This window comes from Crinia signifera, chromosome 19, assembly GCF_055691185.1.
Source record: "Crinia signifera chromosome 19, ASM5569118v1, whole genome shotgun sequence".
In the NCBI taxonomy this organism is placed as follows: Eukaryota; Metazoa; Chordata; class Amphibia; order Anura; family Myobatrachidae; genus Crinia; species Crinia signifera.
In genome coordinates, this window is record NC_139226.1 from 54,583,071 (window position 1) to 54,610,566 (window position 27,496).

The 27,496-nt window shown below is 45.1% G+C and overlaps 1 protein-coding gene across 1 annotated transcript; it reads right to left on the reverse strand.

The window, feature by feature from the left end:
- LOC146042553 (myeloid-associated differentiation marker homolog) lies at positions 1-26,496 on the reverse strand. Its single transcript, XM_083162604.1, has 2 exons — positions 26,346-26,496; positions 1-4,447 (listed from the first exon to the last, which is right to left on the reverse strand). Exon 2 carries the CDS (start codon positions 4,434-4,436, stop codon positions 3,513-3,515), a length of 924 nt encoding a protein of 307 aa, XP_083018730.1. The 5' UTR covers positions 4,437-4,447; positions 26,346-26,496; the 3' UTR covers positions 1-3,512.
- Between the last annotated feature and the right edge of the window lie 1,000 nt (positions 26,497-27,496).

The following is a 27,496-nucleotide window of genomic DNA, read 5'->3' on the forward strand; positions in this document are numbered from 1 at the left end:
TAGGGTTATACACCAATGTATTTATTTATCTTTTCTAAAAAGCACAAGTAGAGATACACAAAAATAATACTTCAGGTAAAAAAACAATAACAAAAGCATACATTTAAAGGTTTACAATATTATTTAGAAGGCACTGGTGTACAAAAAGCATATACTAACGATACAGTTCGTGCAAAACAAAAAGAAACTTTGCATGTGTAGCACAGAGCTAATTTTAGGTTTGGATGAGGACACTATAAAGTGAACAATAGAAAATGTGTATGCCAATACTGGGAAAAGGCTAAATATATAAATATTCATCTGCCAAGTGACCTGGAAAAAAACAATGCAATTGCAACATGGTTGTTTTCCAAATGAATCAAAGAAAAAGGACACAAAAGAAAGTGTGTGTATGCTATAAAGCACAAATATTACTGAGGTTTAGGCACAGTGCAACTCATACAGAAGGCAGAGGAGCACAAACAAAAGTGTCTAAAAGGCAGATAGTGTTCATTCTAGCACCCGCTATCTTTGAAAACCCGTGCAGTTCCTCTTCCCTGCCTGGGGTGTCACTGTCTGCTGTAGTGCTTCTAGCACAGTGTGGTCTGTGCACCGATATGTAAATCTGACCTGTGCTAGAAACACCACAGCAGACAGCGACACCCCAGGCAGGGAAGAGGAACTGCATGGGTTTTTAAAGATAGCGGGTGCTAGAATGAACACTAGGCAGAGGTGCAAAGGCAGAAGGACATAGGGGGTCATTTTGATTGACTCACATTTCTGCGATATTCTGCTCTGTCCCGATGTTTGTGGGACTGCGCATGATCGATTATGCACATGTACAGTTCCCCTTTGTGAATGGCTTCAGTGGCTTGCATAGTTGCCGAGCTCTTTGCAAACATCAGGGGTGGGCCGGGGGCGGACGGCAGCGGAAAGGGGGTTCGCCCAGCGATTTACGGACATCCCCATAAAATACTGGGTGTTCCCATGGCTATGCGGACGGGACGATGCCTGCCAGGAGTGAGCAGCTGACGTCACAGGACGTTAAAGAGGGGAATCGTTGGTGGCGCAGGGCGAGTGCTCAAACGGGCGGTGACTCTGATGCTCGGTAAGCTTACCGAGCCAACCAGAATGATCCCCATGATGTAGACACAGGCTACATTTGAAATCCTTTGAAGCTGAAAGACTACATAGAAGAGAATATGGAAATGTCGTTAGAGGAGGAGGTAGACAAAGCGGAGGACCACGAGAAAAAACAAAAATCTAAAGACCGGCAGGAAATTAAAATGCCATTGGAAAAAAGGCCAACCTTATCTGGATGAATAGACAAGTTTACCAAACCACAGAAATCTAAAATAATCTTAAAAAGGATGTTGATGACAGAGGGATATCAGCCAATGCAATGTCTTTATATTACAGAGAGGAAGTGTGAAATATCAAAGAATGCAAATTATGCTTAAAAGGCTTCATACTGTGAAACATAACCCTTGGTTTCTGCTGTTTGGGTGTTGTGACCGCTGATGGCAATGTTCACCACATCCTGCACCGAGTTGCATTGATCACTAAGAAGTATAAACGGGGCATGTGCATTTGAACACCGACAGATAAGTTATGGGTGGCCCAACCGGTCCTCAACATCTACGGTACCAACAGTTTATGTTTTCCAAGACACCGGTGGGTCCATAAAATGTGTCGGTTAGGAACTAATGCAGCATGTTTGAAAATGTGACAGTAATGACTAAACCTGTGCACCAGCTAGGTGACCCGGAAAATGGGGACTGTAAGTAGTTATTGAGGACTGGTTAGGCCAAGTAATCCATTGCTACCATGCCCATATACTGTACATAGGTTCTCGCTTATATTCGGTTGGTGTGTGCCCTGGTCTAACAGGAATAATGGGACCAATGCAGTTAGTATTGAAAGCTGTGAGGGTGAGGAAAAACAAGCCATATGTAATAGCAAACAATTGGATAAATAGAAGAACCTAAAAGTTGGTTATGGTAAGAGAAAGCAACTCTAAGTTCTTATAATAATTAGCATACTGCCTCAACTCTAATGTGAGGTTTAATGTGTATATATATATAAAAAAGTGTACATAACCATTTAAAAAATAAAACATCTTTAAACAATATCAAATGGCACTTTGTTCCCAATGCTGTGCAAGAACGTTTAAATTTGACATATGGTAATAATATATCAACATAAACATCACATAATAAATAGCATTATACTATGTGCATTTCATGTTTGCCGTAACAATGAAAAAGGACGAATAAACCTACAATACAATTCACTTTGTAGAAAATCATTACCATCGACACATATATTTTAAGTTTTAGGATCTTCCCAGAACTAAAGATATTTGGCAGTTTTTTTATATTCTATCTGTCGGGAAAACCAAAGAGTGATCTTTTTAGAAGTGAGAGATCTTGCCCCTAGCAACCAATAAGATTCAACTTATCATTTATCTAGCACCTTCTTGACGATAATAACTACAATCTGAGTGGTTGCTATAGGCAATATCTCTCCCTACTAAAAACGGTCACTTTAGTAAATTTACCACCTATGATTTTTGCACATTTGCATTTAGTTTTTACCAACCAAACCTGAACGCCATTTTTTGAAAAATCTAGGTAACATAATTGAAGCCATTTGTTGACGTTTAAAAAAAAATTTGCAATAGTAACGGAGCATAAAAAATTTTGGAACCGTATTCAGAATCTTTTTTTCTCTAAACGTTTTAACATTGAAAACAATTGCCCTATTGGGGGATATTGACTACAACACCTGTTTTACATACAGTAGCTACCAGTGCAAGATGCCATTGGCCTAATGAAACACTTTATAACAGCTGGACCCAGTCAAGAAATGGCATATAATGTTACAGGAATAAATAAGCATAGAACTTTTAACTGTATGTTCTCTGACTAGTGATTTAGGGGGATATGCAATCCTCCGCCGCTATTTCCGATGGGGGAAATAGCGGCGGATACCTAATTAATGTTGTCTTTACTGACAGCATTGAAGAGGCATCATGGCAGAACAAGCTCGACTTTAAAAGCTGTCAGGCCCGTTCTGCCGATAACGGAAGTGGATTGTCCCGATCATGGCCGTATCTCGACAATCCATGGCCGTTTACGCCGCCCCCTTTTCGTCAACGTTGAATCCCGCCTGCCGATTTGCTGTCGATCAAAATGCAAACGGACCAGGATCACGACTGTCGGGACGGCCCTACATTCATGATCCTGGATTGCATATCCCCCTTAACTTTTTGAGCGGCAACATCTCTGTGAGCGATGTTCAAAATATCCGCCTCGCTCTCATTGTTATATAAAATTCAAATAAAAAATGTTGTGTGAAAAAAAAGATTCTATTTCCTATATAAGGTAAACATTACAGCCCATCATGATAAATAACAATGTTGGCTTGGTCATTTTCATACCTATTTTGAGACATTCACTTTGCACTCAAAGGGTTAATTCTGTTTTGGTCAAATAGCAAGCAGAACATGGTCGAATGCAAAACCTAAGAGATCAGTATACACTGACGAAAATAAGCCTTGCTGAATAAACAAGATCTATAATGTAAGCTATGAGATTGGCAGCTGTCAGAACAGCAATGGCTACGAATTTATCCCAATTACATAATCCATTCCGACCTAAATAGTGGGTGCATTCGCTTGGACGTTGTGTGGTTCCCCTGTACTTTGAGTCAAATTGGAAGATTGGCCAGATGATCAGGGCGGAAGCATAAAACAGGACAGAAAGGAGGACGTAGGCACTGAGAAACTTCTCAAAAGTACAGGGCAACCAACTGGTGCATTCCCCGACACATAAAATAATCACCAAAACAGACAGGATAAAACAAATACAGTAAACAGATAAGCACCACTTAAGTGCATCATGTTTGGTGTACAGCGGTGGATCTGAAATGAAGACAAAAATAACACAGGCAATGAAGCTTTCTATAACTTTTAAAAGTCCAGGAACAGTTGCCATGTATCCAGTTACTTCTCCCGGCTGGGCTCTTGTTAAAGACACCTCAATGATATATGCCAGCGTGGTGAGACAGGAAAACACTACAGCCACAATCTGGTAGGTGCGCCTCTCGCTGCCGTAACTTTTGTCTTCCAAGTAGAACAGTGGGTACAGAATGGTGGCAGAGAGGCACATCAACACAGCAAACATAGCAAAAGTGATGGGGAAGTTTTTCCAGGACACTGGCATCCGGTTTTGCACCCCTGTAAATTCCACCACAAGGATTATTATAGTGACGGCGAAACAGAAGCACCAGGAGAACATGCAAAAGTCTCCGGTTCCACTGCCATAACCTCCTCTGTGCACAACCAAGCTGAACGTAACGCAGGCAAAGATGGCTGCCAGAATGCGCACAATCCCAACTGGAGACTTTAGGGTGTTGGTGTTGCCCACCACGATTTTCGTGCGTTGGACTGGCATGGTTCTTGTACCTTTGAAAAGAAAGAAAAAGGGAGGTCAAACCGAATAATGGTCCTAATTCAGATCTGATCTCAGGGCACATTTTGTTAGCAGATGGATAAAACCAGTTGGGGCAGATATAAAATGTGGAGAGAGTTAGATTTGGGTTAGAGTATTTACCCTGCACAGAAACAAAATAACTCCCCCAAATCTAACTCTCTCTGCACAGGTTACATCTGCCCCACCTGCAGTGCAGCATGGTTTTGTCCATTTGCTAACAAAATGTGACCTGCGATCAGGACAGAATTAGGCCCCATATAATGAAGCCAATGCAAATAAAATAAAAAGGGAGACAGTATGACCTCTAGAGCAGACTGTATAACAATTAGGCAAAACTGGTCTCCTGTTAATCTTATTGTCATAATTACATTTTGACTTTACAGGTATTTTCCTACTGCTGTAATAGAAACCATAACTTGCCTACCCCAGCCAAATGTACACCAGCATTCACATAAAACAGAGGGTATGCACTAAAAATGTGTGTGTGTGTGTGTGTGTGTGTGTGTGCGTATGTATGTGTGTATGCATGTGTGTATGCATGTATGTATGTATGTATGTATGTATGTATGTATGTATGTATGTATGTATGTATGTATGTATGTATGCTCGTACTGGATTGGGAGATTCACCGGTAGGCCCCGGTGATTTTGGCCAAACCCACTTTTAAGGTGGGTGGGGCATGACAAAAATGTTATCCCTTGTTCCCCTTCGAGCAGGCTCCAAGTGCCTGGCCAGTCCCATGCCAGCTGTGCACCCGCTGGTGGCCATGTTCTGGGGCCCACAGGGTGCTTCTCGCTTTGCTGCTGGCCGCGGAGCAGCTGAGGACTACCCGGAGCCAGCTCCTCTCCTCCTCCCTCCAGTGGGAGAAGTGCCAAACAGCACCCTGACCAGTGCGGCGGCATGCATGAGAGGCCAGTTTCAGGCGTGCAACTAGCAAGGTGGATGAGAGGAGCACCCCCCCTCCCGGTGTATATGTACGTACATTCATACAGTGTTTGACTGGGAGGGTAAGGGCCCCCCTGGTATCAGACCCCTCTAACCCCTTCCCCCTTTCCCTGGTGTCAGACCCCCAATGGGCCCTTACCCTCCCAGTCAAACACTGTATGAATGTACGTACATACATATACACTTACAACTGACCAATTAACTTTTTATTTCAGGTCAACAAACACTAATTATAGGACATATAGGCAAGATAACTGATCAAATAAAAAGTTAGTTTTGCATTTGTTGAATGGTAACCTTTAGAAATAAATGATACTACAAAAAAAAATTCAGGTTGGGTATCCCTTACACGGTTATCCCATATATGAAATATTCCGAAAAACATAGGTTTTCAGAATATTTCAGTTTCCCCCTCGCACCTTTTTTTATATTTACCTCATCCCCCGGTGTCCACAGTAACCATCGGACTCGGGTCCCAAGGATGCATTGCACGGGGCGCGCTGCTGACATCGCCAGCACAACCGCGCAATGCATCCTTGGGACTGGGGATGCTGCTGAAGAGGATTTCGAATGCCGCCGTGGACACCAGGGGACATTGTGGACGTTGGGGTTCCAAGGTGAGTATGAAAAAAAAATTACGAAATCCGCAATACTCGTAGTCTTGAGCATTTCAGATCAGGGATACTCAACCTGTAAAATGATGCCTCTAGCTTACTGTATGCTTTTCCCTGTATTATACATACTATGAAATTTTCAAGGCTACAGTGCAAGTTATAATGAAGAGGAATTCTGCAACTTACAGATTTCTTAAAAGGGCCTTTATAATGTATGCCCTCACATGCAGGGTCCTCTTCCCTCATGTGCCCTCTCTGCCTATACTTCCTTTTATTGCATCTAATCCCTCGGGTTTATGCCACCCTATGACTGTTTTCAGTATCATCTGCTGATGCACAAAAGTATATATACCCTGTACTTGTCCTATACTGTCTAGAACTGTAAGTCACCATTTTCTTGTTTATGAACTCTGTAAGTGGGTAATGCAGATCCCTTTTGGCGCTATATAAATAAATGATCATATTTATTATTACTACAGTATAGGAATATGGACACTATGTTGGCAGACCCAGATTGCCAGGGTGTATACATCTGACTGAATATTAAAAGGGATTTTACCTGTTGGCAGGTAATGAGAAGCGACCAGCATGCCAGCGTTCAATATACCGACACCAACATCCCAACTGCTGTCAGAACACCGGCACCTAAACTTCTACAAGGATCAGGATGCAGATGCTGGAATACATACAGCTGACATCCCAATCAGCAGGTATGCTGGGCGGCCTAGCGAGCAGCCGGGGGGGGGTTTGGTTTAGGCACTAGAGGGGGGTAATTAGGGTTAGGCTGCGGGCTTTAGGCAGTTCCTTTGACAGCCGGGATATCAGTATATAGCGTACTGAAAGCAGGGCCGAAACTAGGGTTTCCGGCGCCCGGGGCAAGGCAGTCTTTTGGTTTCTGTGCTTGGTAAAAACTGGCTGCTTTATTTTTACACTGCAATATAGATATCCGGTTGAAGTACAAACCCCACCCAAATCTAACTCTCTCTGCACATATTACATCAGCCCCACCTGCAGTGCAGCATGGTTTTGTCCATTAGCAAACCAAATGTGCTTTGCAAGCCAACCTGAATTACCTCCAATGTACCAATCAGACCCTAACTGCCATCTTACAGGCAGTGTTTAAAAAAAATAACAGGCACTAATCAGTTTGTAGTTTTGCTCTCTATTCCTCTCCAAGGCTTAGTACAAGTGGAGAGAGAAATCACTGATCTGCTTCAAACTGTCAATTTACAGGATGTGTGTGAAAAATTGCAGTTAGGTGCTGATTGGTTATCTATTTCAATGCTTTGATAAATATCCCCCTACAGTAAGTCACCCTGCTCATTCACATTCCATACATGTAAATGCTCTGCACAGAGTTTATTTCAGGCATGAACCCATACATGGGGCTTCATATTGTGTCAAACTACATGAATAGGCATTACGACAGATGACTGCTAGTCATGTGCTGTACAGTAGTCAGTCTCATCAAGGCTACTTAGCATAAACATAAAAAGCAGGGAATTCTGTGCAGACCCGCCACCATGTAATAACGGACAATAGATCTGGTAGCATAGGAAAGATATAATCCTGCATTATACTGTATATCATTTCTATTATTAGATTTGTTCATAGCTCTCGTGTTATGCAGAACTTTACACAGAGGAGCTCATGGTTTGTGTGGCTGTAGACACCAGGCACGATTCAGGCACTGGGCTGCGTGTGATCGACCCAGTGTGTGTGTTAACGCCGCCTTGCCGAACGCACGCCCCAGCCCCATTAACCAAACCGATGTGCAGGGCTGTGAACGTATGTGTAAGGGTACACATCTATTGGCACAGAGGAGAAATCCTTCCATGGTTACTTACTTCTCCTCCTCAGTCTGGGGCTTGCAACCACCAGGAGACCCAGGAGTCACTCGGCGGCCGCTTGTAGCGACGTGAATGGAGTAGGCGCCAAAGTCATGCGCCCACCCTGACCAGGCATTCGGTCAGTTTGTTTTGCCTATTACAGACACACAGGGGTAGATTTATTAAGCTCGGTGAAGTGATAAAGTGTCTGTATTTTTATCACCGGCCAATCAGCTCCTACTTGTCATTTTTCAAGCCAAGTCAGTAACTTCACAGTTAGGAGCTGATTGGCTGGTGATAAAAACCAGACACTTTATCACTTCACCGATCTTAATAAATATGCCCCACAATCTAAGGATAATGTTGTCTGTCCAATTAAACTACCAGCAGTAGCGTAACTATTAATTCGGTACCCCCCTGCTGAAAATGTTGGCAGCGCCCCACCCCCACCCCATTTTTAAGGTTGCTAGAGGAGGCCACTGCCTCCTCTTGCAACCTTAAAAACTGTCTGCTGTATGGGGGGCAGCCATTTTCTGAGTGTCACTTCTCATTAGCAGCAGTAGTCGGGGGAGCCGGGACCCGGCGCAGACAGAAGCGCCGGCGGCAGGGGCAGAAGGCAGTGGGGTACTTGTGTAGTTTCACGGCGCCAGCATGGTGCTACTTCCGGGTTCTACGCTCGCCAGGAAATAGGTCAAAAAAAAGTTACTTAACTCCATGCCAACATGGATAGTTCATACTCCCACTATCCATGTTGGCATGGAGTTGATTTTAAATAGCGTGGCGAGCGTAGCGAGCCCGCAGCGCGGGCGAGCGAAGCGGGCCCGGCCCCATGCAGGGGCCGTGAAACTACACAAGTACCGGCAGTGGAGTAACTATAGTCCCGCAGCCCCACCTGCGCCCACACCCTCTCAGCGCGTCCCTGCCACCGCAGGGGCTGTGGGACTATAGTTATGCCACTGACTACCAATATGTTCTCTGGGTTATGGGAGGACACCGGGACACCTGGGCTCTGGGATTACAACACATGATCTCAGTGCCAAGAGACAGCAATGTTTACGACTGTGCCCAACCTTTTTCGTATCACCAGGTTTTACAGATTTTTTAAATGTTTTACATTCGCTTTAATTGCAGTCTGCATGAAATAACTTTAATACATATGGCTAATAAATGATAGAAATCTAGCCTTACGGTGCATATGCACTCTAAAATAAGGAGTAAGGCCAAATACATGAAGCAATGAAGAGGGAGCTTAAAGATCGAGGGCTGAAAGTTTGCAATGGCCTAATCCTAATCTCTAGTGCGTATTAACTGATAGTACGCTCACGTTGCCAAATTTTCCATTGTGAGAAAGCCACAGCACATTAGAGGCATGTTAACATCTTCAACAGCTTGTGAGACTGAGCCAGCAATACACTTACTGAAGTGCATGGATCTGAGCCAAACCCCGCAGGGAGGAACCTTATATGGAAGCAGAACTCATTTGTGAACATTTCTTAAACAGCATGCAAGAATGATACAATGAACCTCATTTGTGGATGATCATTATTAGGCTAACACATTACCTGTTTATCTTAACTCCACTGATAACATCCATCAATGGAGATTCTGAAAGTTTATCAAATTTAAGAACAGGTGTTACAAGATCTGCGTCTCTTCTGCACAGATCACTAGCTCCCATTCACTATTACAGGACTTTCATCTGGCTGCTCCCACCCTAACATCTAGTAATATTGGGGCAGATGTACTAACCCCCCCCCCCCTTGCGCTTCTGAAATAACGTCCCGCTTCTCCTGCATAACGAGGAGAAGCGGGCACTCGTTATGGGGAGATGTATTAACATCCCCCATGCCGATAAGGAGAGCCGTTATCCCCAGCGTTAACGGCTCTCCTTATCGGCTCCCTCGCCGCCCCGCACATGCGCACTCGCCGTCGCCCCCCCTGCCCGGCTTACTGGGCATGCGCGAGATCTCGCTAAAACCGCGAGATCTCCAGCGCAGCCCAAGCCAGACGCAGGGCTAGCGTTGTCCCCATAGTGGGGGATAGGACAACGCTAGCCCAGAGCTGGCGAAGCGGCCGGGGCGAATTAACGCCTTGAAGGCTGTTAATACATCGCCCCGGTCGTTAATCCCTGGGGGGGATTGCAGGGACAGCCCCGCCGAGCGTAACTTGGCGGGCTGTTACTAGCGCACGTTAGGTGTGCTAGTAATACATTAGGGATAGACGTAATCCCCCCCAGTTAACCAGCGTTAAGTGCATTTTTTTGCATTGTTTTGCCTGGGGCCTACAATGCTGTTAAAATGTCCCTGCGCATATTCCTAGCACACAGCTATAAATTGCTTGCATTTGGGCAGGGCAGGATTACAGCATGTTTATCTAACTTGAGGGAAGTTGGAAGTGACTCCACTACCCTGGTGCATGTGGAAACTTAAGGGTGTTTTTAGGACAGGAGAGGGGCTTTAAAGTTTCCCTGCAATTTGTAAACACTGGCCATTAGGGCGAAGTGAAAAAATTTAAATTGAGATATTCAAAATCGGCTAGTGTGGAAAAAAGTTGCGACTTGACCTGAATAAGAAACGTGAAAAAGCGTTTTTATCTGAGTCAACATCTTCTGTTCTGGCAAGAGGCCTGAAGTTTCACTTTTTAGGTGAAAATAATGAAACCTATGAAGATGCTCCGATCTAGTTAAAATTATGTCAGGATGTCTTAGAGTGGTTTATTAATATACTTTAGTATAGTAAAAGAGAGTACGAGCTTGTCCTAGTGCAAAGTGACTGACTTTGGCGGGAGAAAAAATCCCTGATAACTGACCCTTTTTCATGGTCACAATTGTGAATATGAAAATGGGTCAATTATCAGGGATTTTGACTTTGCACTAGGACAAGCTCGTACTCAAGACTGAACCACTCAAAGACATCCTGACATAATTTTAACTAGAGATGTGCAGGCTCTGATTTACTCTTATTAACTCTATCCCAAATCACATGACAGTTGTTGACAGTTGATAGCCAATAAGATCCTGCTTTGAAATCAGAGTAAATCAGAGCCTGCATCTCTAATTTTAACTAGATCGGAGCTTCTTCCTAGGTTTTGTTATTTTCACCTAAAAAGCGAAACTTTAGGTCTCTTGACAGAACAGAAGATGTTGACTCAGATCAAAATGCTTTTGCACATTTCTTTTTCAGGTCAAGTCACTTTCCACACTAGCCGATTTTGAATATCTCAATTTCAAAAAAAAATTTCACTCCGCCCTACTGGCCAAATCTCAATGCAGCATAACCATGTCCATTTAACGGATTCCTGCTCATGTCTGCTTCAGGTCCTGTATCTTTATTATGCTACTTGAATCATCACTATTAGGGTGGCCAATCCTAGGATCTCGATTGGTGGGATCCTGGGATTTGGCCCTTAAAACACCGGGATTTGAATCCCGGGATTGGAGCTTCCAATCCCGGGATTATGGGATTGACCTGCGCATGGGCAAATCAATGCCGGGCAGCACTGAGAGACCAGCTGAGACGCTGCCCGGCTGCTCCCAAACCCCAGCGCGCTCCTCTGTGGCTGCCCGGAGTGTGACCTGATGCCAGATTACTGCCAGGCATCCGACTTTATCATCGCCAAGCTATTGAACCACTGCCCACCTCCCGACCACCGCCACCCAGGCTCCCAATCACAGCCACCCGAGCTCCTAATCACAGCTACCCGAGCTCCTGCACAGCTGCCCGGCTCTCGCACCAATGGCCGGGGAAATTACACTGGGTTTGGGGGGAGGGGATGAGAGGGGAATTAAAGTTTTTCATTATATTGACAAACCCAATCCCGGGATTGAAAAAATGCCCCGGAATTGGCATCCCTACTCACTATTTATGACTGATAGTGCTCTGGCCAGACAGCATAACTTCCAATGCATGCAATGTACATGTAAATGTTTCAGCTTTCTGCTTGGATTACAAGATCATAGTTTGTATACTTGTTCTCCAGTGCAGAGAAGCAAAAAGTGTACTAGGAAAAAAAAGTTGGTACTCAAGGGAATATACTGTATATCATCAAGCCTTCTAGAGAAGACAGGTGGATGCTTTGTACAAGCAGGTTCTACAGCAGTGTTCCCTACCTTGGTCCTTAAGGCACAATCTCAGTCCAAGTTATTTCTAGGTTTGAGCACAGAAGGTCAAACCTAAATAGCTGAGGCACTACCTGTGCTATAGTATGGCTACTCTTAACATACATTACCAGATTTATGGTCGTGCATGCTTGGATGCATCACACAATAGGACGCAGGGTCTGAAGTGAGCATTTCTTGGAGGAAACAGTCGTGGCCAAGCTTTTGCGGAAAGGTCACAAAGTGGCGGCATCCAAAAATCACTCACACTGGAGGCTATACCTAGGAGATACTGCAACCATTGCTGCTTCTAAAGATGCACAGAAGAGGATACGCGCTTTCACAGGACACTGCAAGTGGGTGGCGCAGTTCTGGAAATCATAAAGAGAGAGGCCAAAACAGCGGGGAGGTCTACTGACCACTCTACGATCACTTCCAGTGATTGTGAATAAGTAGAGCAGGTAGTATTCATTCTTGTTTACAGTGCTTTATTTTCATAGTGAAAAGTGTGCTTTCTTTTAGGGCAGAAAGTAACTGCCCAATATATTTATTCTCAGCTTTAAGAATCTAACAAAGGGATGTGGAAAACTGGAGAGATTGCGCCACAGTTTCTGGGTCCTATCACAAGTTTGGGTGGTAATGCGAGCAGGTAGAAGTTGAGGTAGCGATGGATAAGGGACAACAGCAGGTGGGCTTGTACTGGGGGTATGGAGGGGCTAATGTAGGGTGCACACCAGAACGACCATAATCGTGCGACGATCGTGAAACAATTACCTTGATATCGTACGATGGTCGCACTATAGATTGGAGTACACGATGTGCACACGATCTGTACCCAATCCAATGTAGATGACAAATGTTTAGTGCAGCAGGTAAAATCTTGGGGGAATTGAGCCCAAATTGTTCTGGTGTGCACCCAGCATTAGTGCAGATAGCTGCTGGGGCAATACTGATTGCAAGGAGGTGGTTAGCGGCAGGTAGTGCTGGGGATAGGGAGGGTGCAACTGCAGATAGCAGGTGGTAAAGTAGTAATCTCCTTCCGACAGCGCAATCTTGTCCCTCAGCACCTGGTAGACAAGGGTACCAGCATGCAAAGATCTTGTTAAAGGATTTGGGGATGGAGTGTTGCTGGAGAGGCCCGGCACCACCAACATTAGAGGGGCACCTGACCATAGACCTATCAAGATGGCGGCACAAGCAGATCGTGAGGCCCTACATCTCCGGACTTTCAGTATTCTCACAATTTACTTACTTACTTTTGGGCTGTTATGGGAGCGTGGAGGTGACAGTATTGTGTACTCCCAGGGGGAGCCATAGAGATCGTGCTGCACTGCATGGATGGCTGGAGCGGCGGGGATGTGGAGGCAGGCATGCTGACGGTCCCGGAGGTCTCTGAAGCACAGGAGAAAGTGCGCACTGCCTGGCCAGGTGGAGAGGGGAGGAGGCGGCGAAGGGACAGGAAGCAGAGGAGAGGGAAGCATGGAGGACTGCGGGAGAGACTGAGACAGGCGCATACCCAGCTCCCACTACCCAACATCTTCCTGGTTGTAAGGTCAATTATAAACATAATGGATGAACTGAGATTGAATATCAGACATAGCAAAAGATTTATGCACTGCAATGTGATTTCTTTTACAGAAACATGGTTAAACAGTGATAGATCAGACAGCAGTATTGGGTTGGAGGGTCGGTGTGTAATGGGAGCAGACAGAACATTCATTGACTTTGGGAAATCCAGGGGAGGTGGATTGTGCATTTATATAAATAAATCTGGGTGCACAGATTCTGTGATTGTGAAACAACATTGCTCGGCTGATCTGGAATTTGTTACGGTTAAGTGCAGACCATTCTATCTGCCACGGGAGTTCACTTCTGTTTTTGTCACAGCAGTTTATGTTCCACCGGATTCAGTGTCAAAAATCGCTATGAAAGAGCTGCATATGGTTATTAGTAAGCAGCAGACAGCTCATCCGGAGGCTGCATTTATAATTGCTGTGGACTTTAACCATACCAATCTAAAAACTGTGCTCCCAAAATTTCAACAGCATGTCTCCTGTAACACAAGGGGAGATAAAATATCAGACCATGTTTACACAAATATTGCTGGGGCTTACTCTTCCCCACCTGGGACAGTCTGACCATCTAACCCTATTTCTTACCCCTAAGTATTCTACGCTTATACAGTGAGTGAAGCCGGAAGTAAGAGACATTAAGGACTGGCCAAGTGGGGCCGATGCTGTGCTGCAAGAGAAGTTCGAGCATACAGATTGGAGTATATTTGGGCCACAAGTTGCTGGTGGTTCACATGTGGACATTGACACCTATGCTGGACTATATCAATATAAATATTGATAAGGTTACATCCCAGAAACAGATTATGGTGTACCCCAATCAGAAGCCATGGATGAATGGGGAGGTTCGGCTTCTGTTAAACGTTCGTAACATCGCCTTTAGGAATGGGGATGCACAAGCCTATAATATAGCTAGAGCGATTCTGAAGAAAGGGATTGTAAAAGCAAAGCATTGTTAGAAGCTCAAAATAGAGGAGCATTTTTAAAAATCTGACTCCCGACGCATGTGGCAGGGTATCCAGGTTGTTAGTGATTATAAGACAGGGGTTACTAACTCGGTGACCTCATATGTCTCTTTTTTTAGACGAGCTGAATTATTTCATTATCATTTGATAGAGATAACTGTGAAAAGGTAATTAAATTGCCTTTAAGTGGTCAGCCTCTTGTATTGTCGTCAGAGGAGGTTGGTGCGGCACTCTACCGGATTGATGTAGGCAAGTCGGCTGGACCTGACGGTATACCAGGGCGTGTTTTTAGGGTATGTGTGGGCAGTTGGCGGGGGTTTTTTACAGACCTTTTCAATCTATCTTTGTCTGAGTCAACTGTACCATCATGCTTTAAGAGTACTGCTATTATCCCATTGCCTAAGATAAGTAACCCAAAAGGGTTGAATGACTACCGTCCTGTGGCACTTACGCCGATTATTATGAAAAGTTTGGCTCATTTGAAGGACAGTCTTTCCCCCTTGTTGGATCCATATCAGTTTGCATACCGTAAGAACAGGAGTACGGAGGACGCTATCTCCTTGTTGCTACACTCGGTGCTGTCTCATTTAGACAAAAACAATACATATGATCGATTATGGTTTGTGGACTTTAGTTCAGCATTCAATACGGTGATTCCGGCTAGGTTGGTTATTAAACTATCTGAGCTGGGAATTAGTAGTTTTTTGTGCAACTGGATTGCGGATTTTTTGACTAACAGACCACAGGTTGTTAGATCAGGATCCAATCCTTCTACATCCATTATACTAAATACAGGGGTGCCGCAGGGCTGTGTGCTAAGTCCTTTTCATCCATCCAATACTATTATTATGTTTGCAGATGACACTTCACTAATAGGTCTCATTAGCAATAATGAGGAAACAGCTTATAGAGAGGAGATACAATCTCTTGTTGTCTGGTGTGGTGATAACAATCTGTTACTTAATATTAGTAAAACAAAGGAGATCATTGTTGATTTTAGAAGGGAGAAAAAGTAAACAGGTTGTTCCTATCCAGATAAATGGGATGGAGGTAGAAAGTGCTCCGAGTTTTAAATTTTTAGGTACCTACATTTCGGGGGTCCTTTCTTGGTCAGTTAATACCAAGGGCGAGATTCAGCAAGCTAAAAATGCAGTAAAAACCCAGTTTTTGGGGGTTTTACAGCATTTTCATATGCAGCAAAGCCCTATTGCTGGGGCTTCGCTGGGGGGGGTTATGCCAGTTCCTATTTGGCGTAACCCCATGGAAGCCTTTGGGCTTCCCTTCACGTCCCCCGCGCCCCCTGCCGATCTGCGCCGCACCCCCCTCACCTGTGTTCGGGCAGCCTCCTGCTGTGCTGCCCGGACCAGTGATTTCCTAATGCCTGCACCACTTCTGAGTGCAGGGAGGAGGAACCGGAGCCCTTACAGCTGTGTAAGGGTTCCGGCAGGGAGGGTGGGACCCGGTGCATATCGCCGGGCATCGCTTTTGCGTTAATAATCGCATATGTTACTGCATATGCGATTATTAACTATGCGAATGCCGGCGCTGTGCACCGGGGATTATTGGTGAATCTCGCCCCAAGAGTTTAGTGAGGAAAACCCATCAATGCCTTTTTTTTCTAAGGGTGCTAAAAAGACATAATTTGTCAACAACTATATTGATGAATTTCTATCACTGTGCGATAGAGAGCATTCTGACCAACTGTGTTACAGTGTGGTATAGGAATTGTACAATACGGGAGCGCAAGATGCTGCAGAGAGTAGTTAAAATGGCCGAGTGGATTGTAGGGATCACACTTCCGTCAGTGGAAGCTATCCAGCGGAAACGCTGTATGCGACGCGCACATAATATTGTAAGGGATCTGACTCATCCAGCACAGGGGTTATTTACACGTTTCCCATCTGGAAAGAGTTTTAGCTGTTTTAAGAACTAGCAGACTGAGGAATAGTTTTTTTCCTTCAGCTGTTGTAGCATTAAATTCTAGTCAGTGATTATTGTAACAGTTTTTATGTATTGTAATTAAGTTGTTTGTTGTATACTGGAATACGGACAGATGTTAAAACTTAATTTTGTTGCCCTGTTATGGGGCAATGGCAATAAAGTGAATCTGAATCTGGATTCAGGAGGATGCCTGAAGTAAATGAGGAGCTACGCAAATAGCAGAGTGGCAGCAACCAGGGCACTCTGGGGTTAATCACCGAACATCCTGCAGGACCCGCTCATTTTTCAGAGTCCCTCAGTATTGGCGATCAATGATTGTAGTATGTTGTAGGGTGTTTTATATATTTATTTAAAATTACTACTTTCAGGTGGAACTTTTTTTTTTTTTAATTACCTCCTTTTATGAAAGCAGGATGGAAAAGAAATGTGCATATGTACTTTGGCAGTCTAAGTATATGAGTCATATAGGTCTCTTGTAGAAATCCTCCTCTCTGCAGAATGAGGTAACTGGCCATAAAAATGCAGAAACAGGCGGGAGCGCAGCTACACATAGGAGGGGCACTTCCTGGATACCAGTCTGAAAGTCCACAATCGCTGTAAGAATCTGCTAACATGGCTGTGACTGCTGCGGAGATGAGCTCTAGAAGGTGTAAATAAGATGTAGATTCCGATTGGCTCCCCATAGCAACATCCGTTGTAATAATAGAACTCACATCTTAGTAAATTTCCCCCACAGCCTCTAACTATAACTCCCCCATATACTAGTATGGAGAATAACAATTCATAGAAGCATGGATAGCTCAGCTTTCTATTTTACTTTAAAAAAAAAAAAGTATATAATATATTACACACGAGCACCTGTGGTGCACCCACCACAAGCGCTGCACCCTGTTTTGAATACTTGATCCTGCACTTTTCACATGCACAGTAGACAAGAGACAGTGCTAGGGCCCCCTAGGGCCTAGATTGTACAGCCCTGCCGGATAGAGAGGAGGGGGCCCAGATAGATTCTGTACACGGTCCTCCTCCTCCTCTTTAGCAGCACCCTCTGAATACACACACACATATATAGCCCAATTTATCAGCAATGCATAACCCCGTTAGCACTTGCTAAAGGGGTTATATCATCCTTTCAGAATTTAGCAAGTAACTATAATTATTAAATAAGCTAGGTTCACCACTGATTGCCCCTGTACCGCTCTCACCAGCTGCAGATGGCAGTAGGGTCCCCATTGCCAGCAATGATGACCCAACACTTCCTTCCCAACTTCAGCAATGCTGAATCTGGGCATTGCCAGGTATCCGTTGGGAGAAGCAGTCATGCGCATGGCTCTGGAGGACACTGCTGAGGGGGCGATAGCGCTGGACCTTGCAGGAAAGTTAAGCAATGACGAATATTAGTTGCCGAATGCCCCGTCTTCCTACCTCCTCCATCAATAGCCAATCAGATGCGTTCTTTTATTTTTCCCCAGCAGGCCCATGTAACAGTCGGTTACTACCCCGAGAGGCTGGCTTCCTGTCCATCCATCACATTACGAACAACTTAAGTAGAAAAAGCAGTAGAGATTCCAAAGCCCCCAGAAGGGTGCGCGCATAAAATACTTGAGCGCCCCGTTCTGGCCATTCCCTGGGCTGGCTGAGAGGCACTATATCTGTATGTTGTTTGCTTTTTTTTTTTTTTTTTACTTTTTCTCTTTCTTGCAGCATTAAATGTTTTAGTGTTCATTCTAGCACCCGCTATCTTTGAAAACCCATGCAGTTCCTCTTCCCTGCCTGGGGTGTCGCTGTCTGCTGTGGTGTTTCTAGCACATGTCTGGTTTGCATATCAGTGCTGATATACAGACCACACTGTGCTAGAAAAACTACAGCAGACAGCGACACCCCAGGCAGGGAAGAGGAACTGCATGGGTTTTCAAAGATAGCGGGTGCCTAGAATGAACACTATGTTTTAAAGGGTTTTGAAAATCTCAAATAAAAAAATAAAAATTACGCAAAAATTAAGGCTTAAAATGAAGTTTACACCTAATAAAATTCCCTAAAAGCTACTGCGGAGGAGTGGTCCTAGCTACGCCATTATTTTTCCCATAGTTCCACTTCTAAATTCCCATTTTGACCACTACTAAGCTCAGTAAAAACACAAATCAAAGCATTTTTTTTAAGACACTAGGGATGAAATTTACTAAGATGGGAATTCTATTTCACATGGGATGTTACTATGGGGGAACCAGTCAGATTCTAGGGGTGATGTGGAACTGGCTACATTTGCAATCTGAATTGCATGCCCAATTTGTATTTGTTATCATTAGTAACATACAGCTACCCTATGCTAGGTGCAGAAGATGCACCTGGATACACAGGTGCCAACAGACAGCAGAAAGCGTGAGAAGTCACATAGATTTTGATCTGCAGATATATCTACAGCTGGATCGGGCAGCGTGTTCTCCATACACCCTGCCCGATCCGTCGGGACTGACATCACAAATAGGCGAGCGCATGTACATGCGCTCATCCACTGATCTGTCATTCACTGGCCGCTCCTGGCGAGGCTGTACGGGCGGTCAGTGGATCATACATACACACAGAACAATGCACCGATATATGTATAGAATAACAATTAGAAGCTGATTGGCTGGTACTTTATCTCTAATTTTTTTCTCTCTCTAAGCTTTGACACATTTTCCCCAAATCTGTACTCAGCCTATAAGGCCATACCCACTGGGCGATTTTTAGCTGAAAGCAGCTCACTTTTACCTTTCAGCTCAAAAGTTGCCCAGTGTGTACGGCCGGGCGCTGATGCATTATCGCTGCCCACTGCCGCTCATCTGCTGGTAACAGATGCCCTTTGCGATCCCTGCGGCTGTCTGGACTTCCTTGTTTCTAACAGGGAAATCCAATTGCACATGTGCAGAGAAGTTGACGGCTGCAGGGGTTCCGTGTTGGAGAGCAGCAGTAACCTCCGTAGCGAAGCCCCACCAGGATAGGCGATAGGGAGACTGAAAATGTGTTAAACCCAGAAAACACGATTTGTTACAGCATTTTTTTTTAGTACATCCCGCCCTATGTCTGCGTGAAAGGCTCAGCTATGCTGCACGTGATGCATTCAGGTAAAATAGACCCAGTTTTCAATATAGGTTGATAATTAGTACTTGCTAAGCCGATATAAATGGGGACTACAGAAGTCAGTACAATTTCTGCTAAGTTATGTGTGAATCCATGAACTTAAGAAGGATCGCACAGCTACTGTACTAAATAATCACTAGCAGAACTAAATAATCACTAGGAGGAAGCTGCACCCGTTGTAACCCCTCCAGGAATGCAGTAATTAATTACAAACCTTTGCTCTGAAACATGCAGTTACAATGGGCCCTCAGATATCTAAACAGGAAATGACAGGATCTTGATAAGATCACAGAGTTTACATGAGGGAGGTGAGCTAGTATAGAGGAATTAAAAATACTAGAGAATTCTATTTAATTTCAGTGCGTGCATACAAACTTCCATTGGTAAGGGGCCATAGGCGCCGATTCTGTGGGTGCTCAAGGGTTTGGGCACCCACAGAAATTCATGAGCACCTACTGCAGGGTTGCCGACTTTAAAAAAATCCTCTCCGGGAGAAGCCCGGAGAGGAATCTTGCATTACGAGTTTTGGGGGTGGGGCTTAACTGTGACATCATTAAGCCCCACTCCCATTACATCAAATAGCAGAAATGACTGATATCCATGAAGGGGGCGGGGCTAAAACGACACGATTGTGCCGTTTTAGCTCCGCCCCCTCCCCTGAGACCCGCGGATTGCGGCATATAAATGCCGCGATCGGGGGGCTCAGTTGGGGTCCCTCTGATTCCGGGAGGGTTACCCACCCTTCCGGGGGCCGTGAGGAAGGACCCGATTTTCGGGAGACTCCCGAAAATTCCGGGAGGGTCGGCAACTGGCCGCCCCCTGAGTCCCGCTGGTCGCCGTAGTACTACTACTGCAGCTGCTGAATCTGATCAATGAATCATCATACCCGCCGCGGCTGCTACAACAGAACTTCTCCCCTGCCTGCAGACTAGTGCACGCCCCGCGCAGCGCACACTTACACAACCTCCGTCACGCCACGCTCACCGTGACCCGCCGGGTGCCGTCGCCATCCTCCCCCTCCCTTTCCTCCGCATGCAATCACACAGTGCGTCGGGGCACCTGCTGCAGCAGGAGGCGGCGGTTTACCCGGTCCCCGTGAGCCGTGACCCCGTCCTCAATGGAGACTAGTAGCCTGGCAGGAACGGGACCGCCCGGCATCTAATTACAGTGAGTCCAGGCTTGTGGCTTTTGTTAGTTTTAAATAAATGTGTTAGTATAAATGTGTTAGTAGTTATTATTCCTGACTATTCTGCCTTTATGACTAATAAGCCAGATTCCATAGAACAAAAATATCTTTAGCAACAACTATCTGTGAAATATTTATCATCCGGAGCCTCAGGATGAGAAATGATGCACAGATAACTGTTGCTAAAGATATTTTTGTTCTATGGAATCTGGCTTCATGACTAATATCAGGTATTATTTTGTGACCACTCCCCTCCCCCATTAAGCCACTCCTCTAAAGTTTTGGCTTGAGCACCCACCAGCAAAAACATAAATCGGCACCTATGTATGGGGCATACACACGAAGTGATCCGTGCTTAATTTGTAAGCGCTCTAAAAAATCACCCCGTGTATAGGCCCCTTTAGATAGGACGTGGTTGCTACATACTGTACACAACAGCCTCCCGCATAGAAGATAATCATAAACTGTGTTTCGGAAGAGTGATAAAGAGAGTGTAATGCGGCCATACACCAGCGTTGTGATTGCCAGACATAGAACTGATCTGTGATACAAACCGCAGATTGCCCATCATCGATGATTGTTGATGCACCTACAGTTTATGGAAATAACAGTATGTTACATTCCACAACTCGCTGATCCCAACCGTTTTTTGTTCCCAAGCCAGCCATCGATAAAACTGAGAAATGCGGCAGTGACACATACACAGGGCCCATATAAGGAGTTAATTGTGTTTTATCAGCATTCAACATGTCAACATTCATAATCTAGACAGATATTGTCACAATGCGAATTTGCAGGATGTTGACACAAAACCAATATTGAAATACTAAAAGTTCAACTAGCAACCCTAAAGCTGTGGACACACAGACCGATGTGGTGGACACAATATCAGTGGTCAAAGGGACCCGGCAGGGTGTGCTGGCAGGGAGGGAGGGACAGTGCACAGGGGGGAGGGGATGCAGCATGGCTCTCATTCCAACTTAGTAGAAATGGACTGTGCTGCTTGGTTGCCCATAATAATATCCCATCTTAGTAAATAAACCCCACTGACTCATGCAGACAAATAACCATTTAAGCAGGACACTGCAGAACTCTGGCGCCTGCGCTTCTCAAAGTGAGATTCACATAGCAGACATTTCACTCTCAGCCAAGCTTACATTGATTTACTGTAGTTACACATATATACTTCATTCAAATACGGTTGCCGCTGCAAACAAATCCATATGGCCATAAAGCACCCTCTCCAACTACCAACCCATCTATCTCCTCAATGTCGCCTGCAAACTCATCGGGGTTTACTAGATGGGAGTCCTATTGAATAAACAGCAGAGGAGTGATGGGGTGGACGGCTTTCCATAGCATCCTGCCATGGAAAGTCGTCCCCCCCCCCCCCCCCCCCGTCACTCATCTGCTCAGATTACCAGCAATGCCCGGGGATGATGCGAGAGCGCGCATCAGCGCTCATCCCTGGGCCGTACATACTGGGCGACTTTTGAGCGGAAAGCAGCTTAAACGGTAAACGTGAGCTGCTTTCAGCTCAAAATCGCCCAGTGTGTATGGGCCTTAACAGACTTTACACAAAGCTTAACCCTTTGCATGCCAACATCTGAGAGAGATGTGCAAAATATCCGCTAAAAACGCCAGCGTCGCTCACATTTGTTATATAAATTTCAAATTAAAAAAGTTGTGTTAAAAAAAAAACAATGAAAAAAAAAAAAAGATCACATTTCCTATATAAGGTAAACATTACAGGTCATTAGGATGAATAACAATTGTGACAAATTCACTTGGCACTTAATGGGTTAAACATGCTCTCAACACCCACGTCTTCACCAAACATAGCCAACTCTCATCCTAACCCTCTGTTGCACTCGTGTCTACCCCATCTGTGTCACCCCCATCTGTCTGCTCCTCCCTTTTAGAATGTAAGCCCTCGTGAGCAGGGCCCTCTTTCCTCGTGTAGCCTTCCTTCTCTTACTTAACCTTTTGAGTAGCAAGTGAGTTTGTCAAAATAGATGTGAAAATTGTCAAGCATACATTTTTATACATCATGTTTACCATATAGGAAATATAATCTTTTTTACACAACAATTTTTTATTTGAATTTATATAACAAATGTGAGCAACACTGGTATATTTAGAGGATATTTTGCGCATCAGAGATGTTGGCAATCAAAGGGTTATACCATCTTCTACTCCATATACCCTTTAGATGCCCTTGGTTTTCTGCCACCCTATGACTTATTTCAGTATCTTCTGCTGATGCACAAATGTTTATAAAACCTGTACTTGTCCTATACTTTCTTGAACTGTAAGTCACTGTTTTCTTGTTTATGTGCTGGGCGCTGGCTGCAGATTCCTTGTGGTGCTATAAAAATAAAGGATAATACTACCAACAATAACGATGTGTTCAAAATGTTTTGCAAACGATCTGTTGCTATTTATGTTACTCTGCTGAAATGTACTGCAAAGCATCACATTATTAAAAGCAATATTTATAAGGGAAACTGCACTATTTGGTGAATATGTTATACCCCTTTCACACCGCAGCTATAACACGGTATATTGCCTATTTTTAAGAGTGTCTACCCAGTTCTAGGTACAGTGTGAAAGCTCCATAGTCAAAATACCGGGTCAAAAAACCCAGTCATTCAAATTGTGGTAAAAGAAGGATCCTACACATTTGAAAACCCACCCATTTTGCAGTGTGAAAGCCTCAAACCCGGTATTTTGAAAATATGACTGTGCCACAGAAGGTGATAGGCTGTCTCCCTGCCTGATGAAACAATCCTGAATCAGGATACAAGAGAAATAGCATTTGAAAAAAGTAGGGTAGTTGCTAAATTCTAGTGGCCTAAAGGACCTTCCATGCCCAGGGGGAGGGGGGAGGAGCAAGGTCAGGGTGGTGAGCAAAGCAAATCCGTTTGGGCCCCTAGTTCCAACATTGCTCCTCCTCTCTCCACCCCCTCTCCTCCCCTGTCACGTCAGGAGGTCCCTTAGCCCACTTGAATTTAGACCTAACCTTTGAAGTAGTGGAGAAGCATTACTGGTATATTTCTACACTACAGAGCATACCGTTATGGCAACATGGACTGATGAGGAGGGGAGGGAGATGCTTAGATTTTGGGGGGTATTCAATCTCCCGCAGTCATCTCCCGATGCGGGGCCCTATTCAATGCTGTCTTCCGAAACAGCACTGAACAGGGGATCTCGGCCAAATGAGCCTGACTTGACAAGAAGGCCACGCCCCCTTCTCATCCCGCAGCAGGCGAGACATTGAATCCCGCCTGCAAATTCTCGGCCGAGCAGACCGAGAACGGGACAGGGTCATAGCTGTCAGCCAGCTTGACATCTGTGACCCAACATTGAATACCCCCCTAAGAGGGGAGGCAGAAATCACCAGGCAAATCACTGGCACTGTAAAGGAAATTGGTACAGTACATAAACATCAACAAACAGGTTTATTTTTAGCTGTAATACAAATATGTGAGCCATAAAAGTCCATTACAAATAACATGACACCGTTTACTATGGGTGAACCAGGTTCAGTGTGAAAGGTAACAACCCAGTAATAAACGGGCTGCACAATGCTCGCTCAGACCCATTTCCGAAACATTCGGTCGTAGACCCCCACGAGGGAAAATAGCGGGTGGCCGTCGGGCACCTGGCTGTCGGGTTTTGAAAGTCGGGATCCCGACGTCGGGTAAATGACTGTCAGAATCCCGACTGTCGGGAACGCGTCCGGCACCCGGGTTAGAGCAGGGTTTGCGGTGTGAAAACAGTATTACTGAACAGCAACTAAAGTAATACACATTTTGTTTTCTAGTGATGTGTGGATCTTTCCCCAGCATCTTAACTTCAAGGCACATTGCATATAGGACCATTGGCTGACATGCTGAATTGCTTGTCCACTTATGGTCATAATCCTTTTCTGACATAGCTATTAAAGGCAGACAAATATGGGTGTGAGCAAGAGAAACTGTGCCTAGAGCTATGGATGTCAGTTCCTGCTGAATACAACGGGACTAAGTAAAAAACCTGTGGCAGCTTTCACCGGGGACATGGGGAAGAGGTGATCACATGGTCAGGACCGCTCCGGTATTTACTACATCCCTGGACCATACAGCGAGGCTTTATTCTCTCCCCTTCCCTGGACCGGACACTACCAGTTCATTTTGATTAATGGAGCCTGTCCGGTCCGGCATTCTGTGGTCTGATCCGGATCCTGTTTTTACCCATACCCAATACAACTTCATCGCGGTAAAGGGAATTCTTTCTGCAATTCATTCAGACATTGGCCCTTATTCTGATCGGTGCGGCCGGATCCGAAAATGCGGCCAGGACCGTGCGTGCGAAACCCCGCCTTCCATACGGATCGCCAACTCCGTCCTTACGCGGTAAGAAGCTGGCTGAACGGACCGCACGTGTATTTTTCATGGAATACACCTCCTCCATCTCAGGGAACCTCCCCCATCATTCGATGGTCGCAGACCATCGAATGCAGGACCGAGTGGTCCACCAGCTCCCGCAACCTCAGACCACACGGACATTTTTCCGTGCAAAAGCAGGGATCTGGGCGGGCAGCTGACATCCGGCGATGTCATATGTCCGCCCCCTACACGTGCGTCACGGCCGCATTACCATACGTGTGCCCAGCAATTGCATGGGAACGCCCATGAAACGCGGGGCGTATGCATATGGTAATGCGCCCAAATAGCCCTTCACGCCCCTCTCCACCCCCTGTTCGGAGTGTTCACATTTCATGCGGGATTTGGCCGTACGCCCCACTCGCACATGCGCAGAGACGCCTCTGCACATGCGCAGACACAAAACATCGGCGGCACTAACGCACGCGGATATTACCGCACCAACCAGAATAAGGGCCTTTGAGAAGCCTTCACACACAGTCACCAGTGATTACTACACTGCTTCTCCCAGTGTCTAGCACGTGGAGCTTAAGGACACAGGCACAGTTCCTTATCGCTATACTATTCTGCAATCCCCAATACCTGCAGTTGCTGTACAGCAGCTGCACTCCCCCAGCTACGCACTGCTGGCCAGCATAGATATGGTGCCTTCCTAGACTCCATCAGATATTGATTATAAGTAACAAATAGAACAGATGTCAACCTTTATGTAAACTGCAAACCCGCAGCCCCCCTCCATAAGACAGCACTAACCGCTGGGAAGTTGTCTGAGCATGGAGAGCACTCAGTTTACACACTGCTCCGTATGTGCCTGCAGCTGGCAACATCTGTAGTAGCCACATCTGGCAGCCACTAGCCACCTAATTACTCACGCTATATAAATAATGTACAGCTAAAAGCACAGTTTACATGTCACGCTGTAATACATGCAGAACACTATAGATTCCCTCTAGATTGTAAGCTTGCGAGCAGGGCCCTCATACCTTTGACTGTCTGTAAACACCCAGTTTGTTGTATCACTGTCTCCTATTGTAAAGCGCAACGGAACATGCTGCGCTATATAAGAAACTGTGAATAAATAAAACACTAGAAAGCTTTGGATAGAACAAATAAAAAGTCCATTAAACAACTCCATTAGAGTCTACTGTAATAACTTTCTGGGTTATGAGCACTTACCTCTGAGCCTGTATGCAGGACAGAAAAGCTTCTTACGAGCCAGATAATAAGATTTGAATGACCAGAGAAGCAGGAGCTGAATGGGTGCGGTTCAGACACATACACAAAGCTAAGGGAAGGAGGAGGAAGCGTGTAGCTGCAGCACAGAACTGCAGCAAGAGGCAGACTCCCAGCAGCTTGCAGCCTTCTGAAAGGAAACACAAATAGCCACAGTCCCTTAGGAGCATTTAGTTACTTATTCCGTTATTCACAGTTGTTGGCAGCAGAGGACCATGTGCACTATATAAAAAGCATACAAACATTTTTTGTAACATTTTATCCAATAGCATCGATTTTTTTTCAGCATAGCAATGTATGCTTCATTAAAGCTGAAGAAACAAGGCTGTGAGTATATGGGAGACAAGTTTTTACTGTTTTAGAAGCCATCCAGATGGGACATGGTAATTCTGCCGACACAGCTAAGATCGACATACATTGGGTCTAGCACTGAAGGTTGACAGGCCTTAGGTTGGCACAAACAAAAGGTTGACAGGGTCATAAGGTTGACGCATGCATTGGGTCGACATTAGGAAGGTCGACATGGGGTTTTTGACTTTTTTTGGGGAGCTGACGTGCCAACAGGCGGTATTTCATGCCCTACCATCCACTAGTGCAGTGGTTCTCAACCTTGGTCCTCAGGACCCCCCAACAGTGCACATTTTCCTGAGGACCGAGGTTGAGAACCACTGCACTAGGGCGTGGAGGGAGAACAGAAAACCCATCCAGATTGCGTTCATGATATGGCTTAGAATGCAATGCATAGACATGGCTGTAGGCTGGGGATGGAAATTGCAATCAATGCTGTTTTTGTTGCAATGGCAGTGGTTTACCATTCGATGGTGGTAATCCGATGTTTCACATCATCGAAAAGTAAACATTTAATGATGGTCCAATATCTAGCCGGCCATGCTGCCATGGTGTAAGTCGCTGGAATTCTTTTGATGTGATGGTCAGTTACCATTTCATCAAAAGTTTTAATGGTGAATGCCAAGCCATCATTTGATGGTGGGTGTCCGATGTCCATCCACCCCTACTGCAGGCTGTCCAAATGGCGGGGGTGCTTGAGCTGGCTCCTAAGGGGGATGTGTATATATATAATTAAAAGTGCGTTT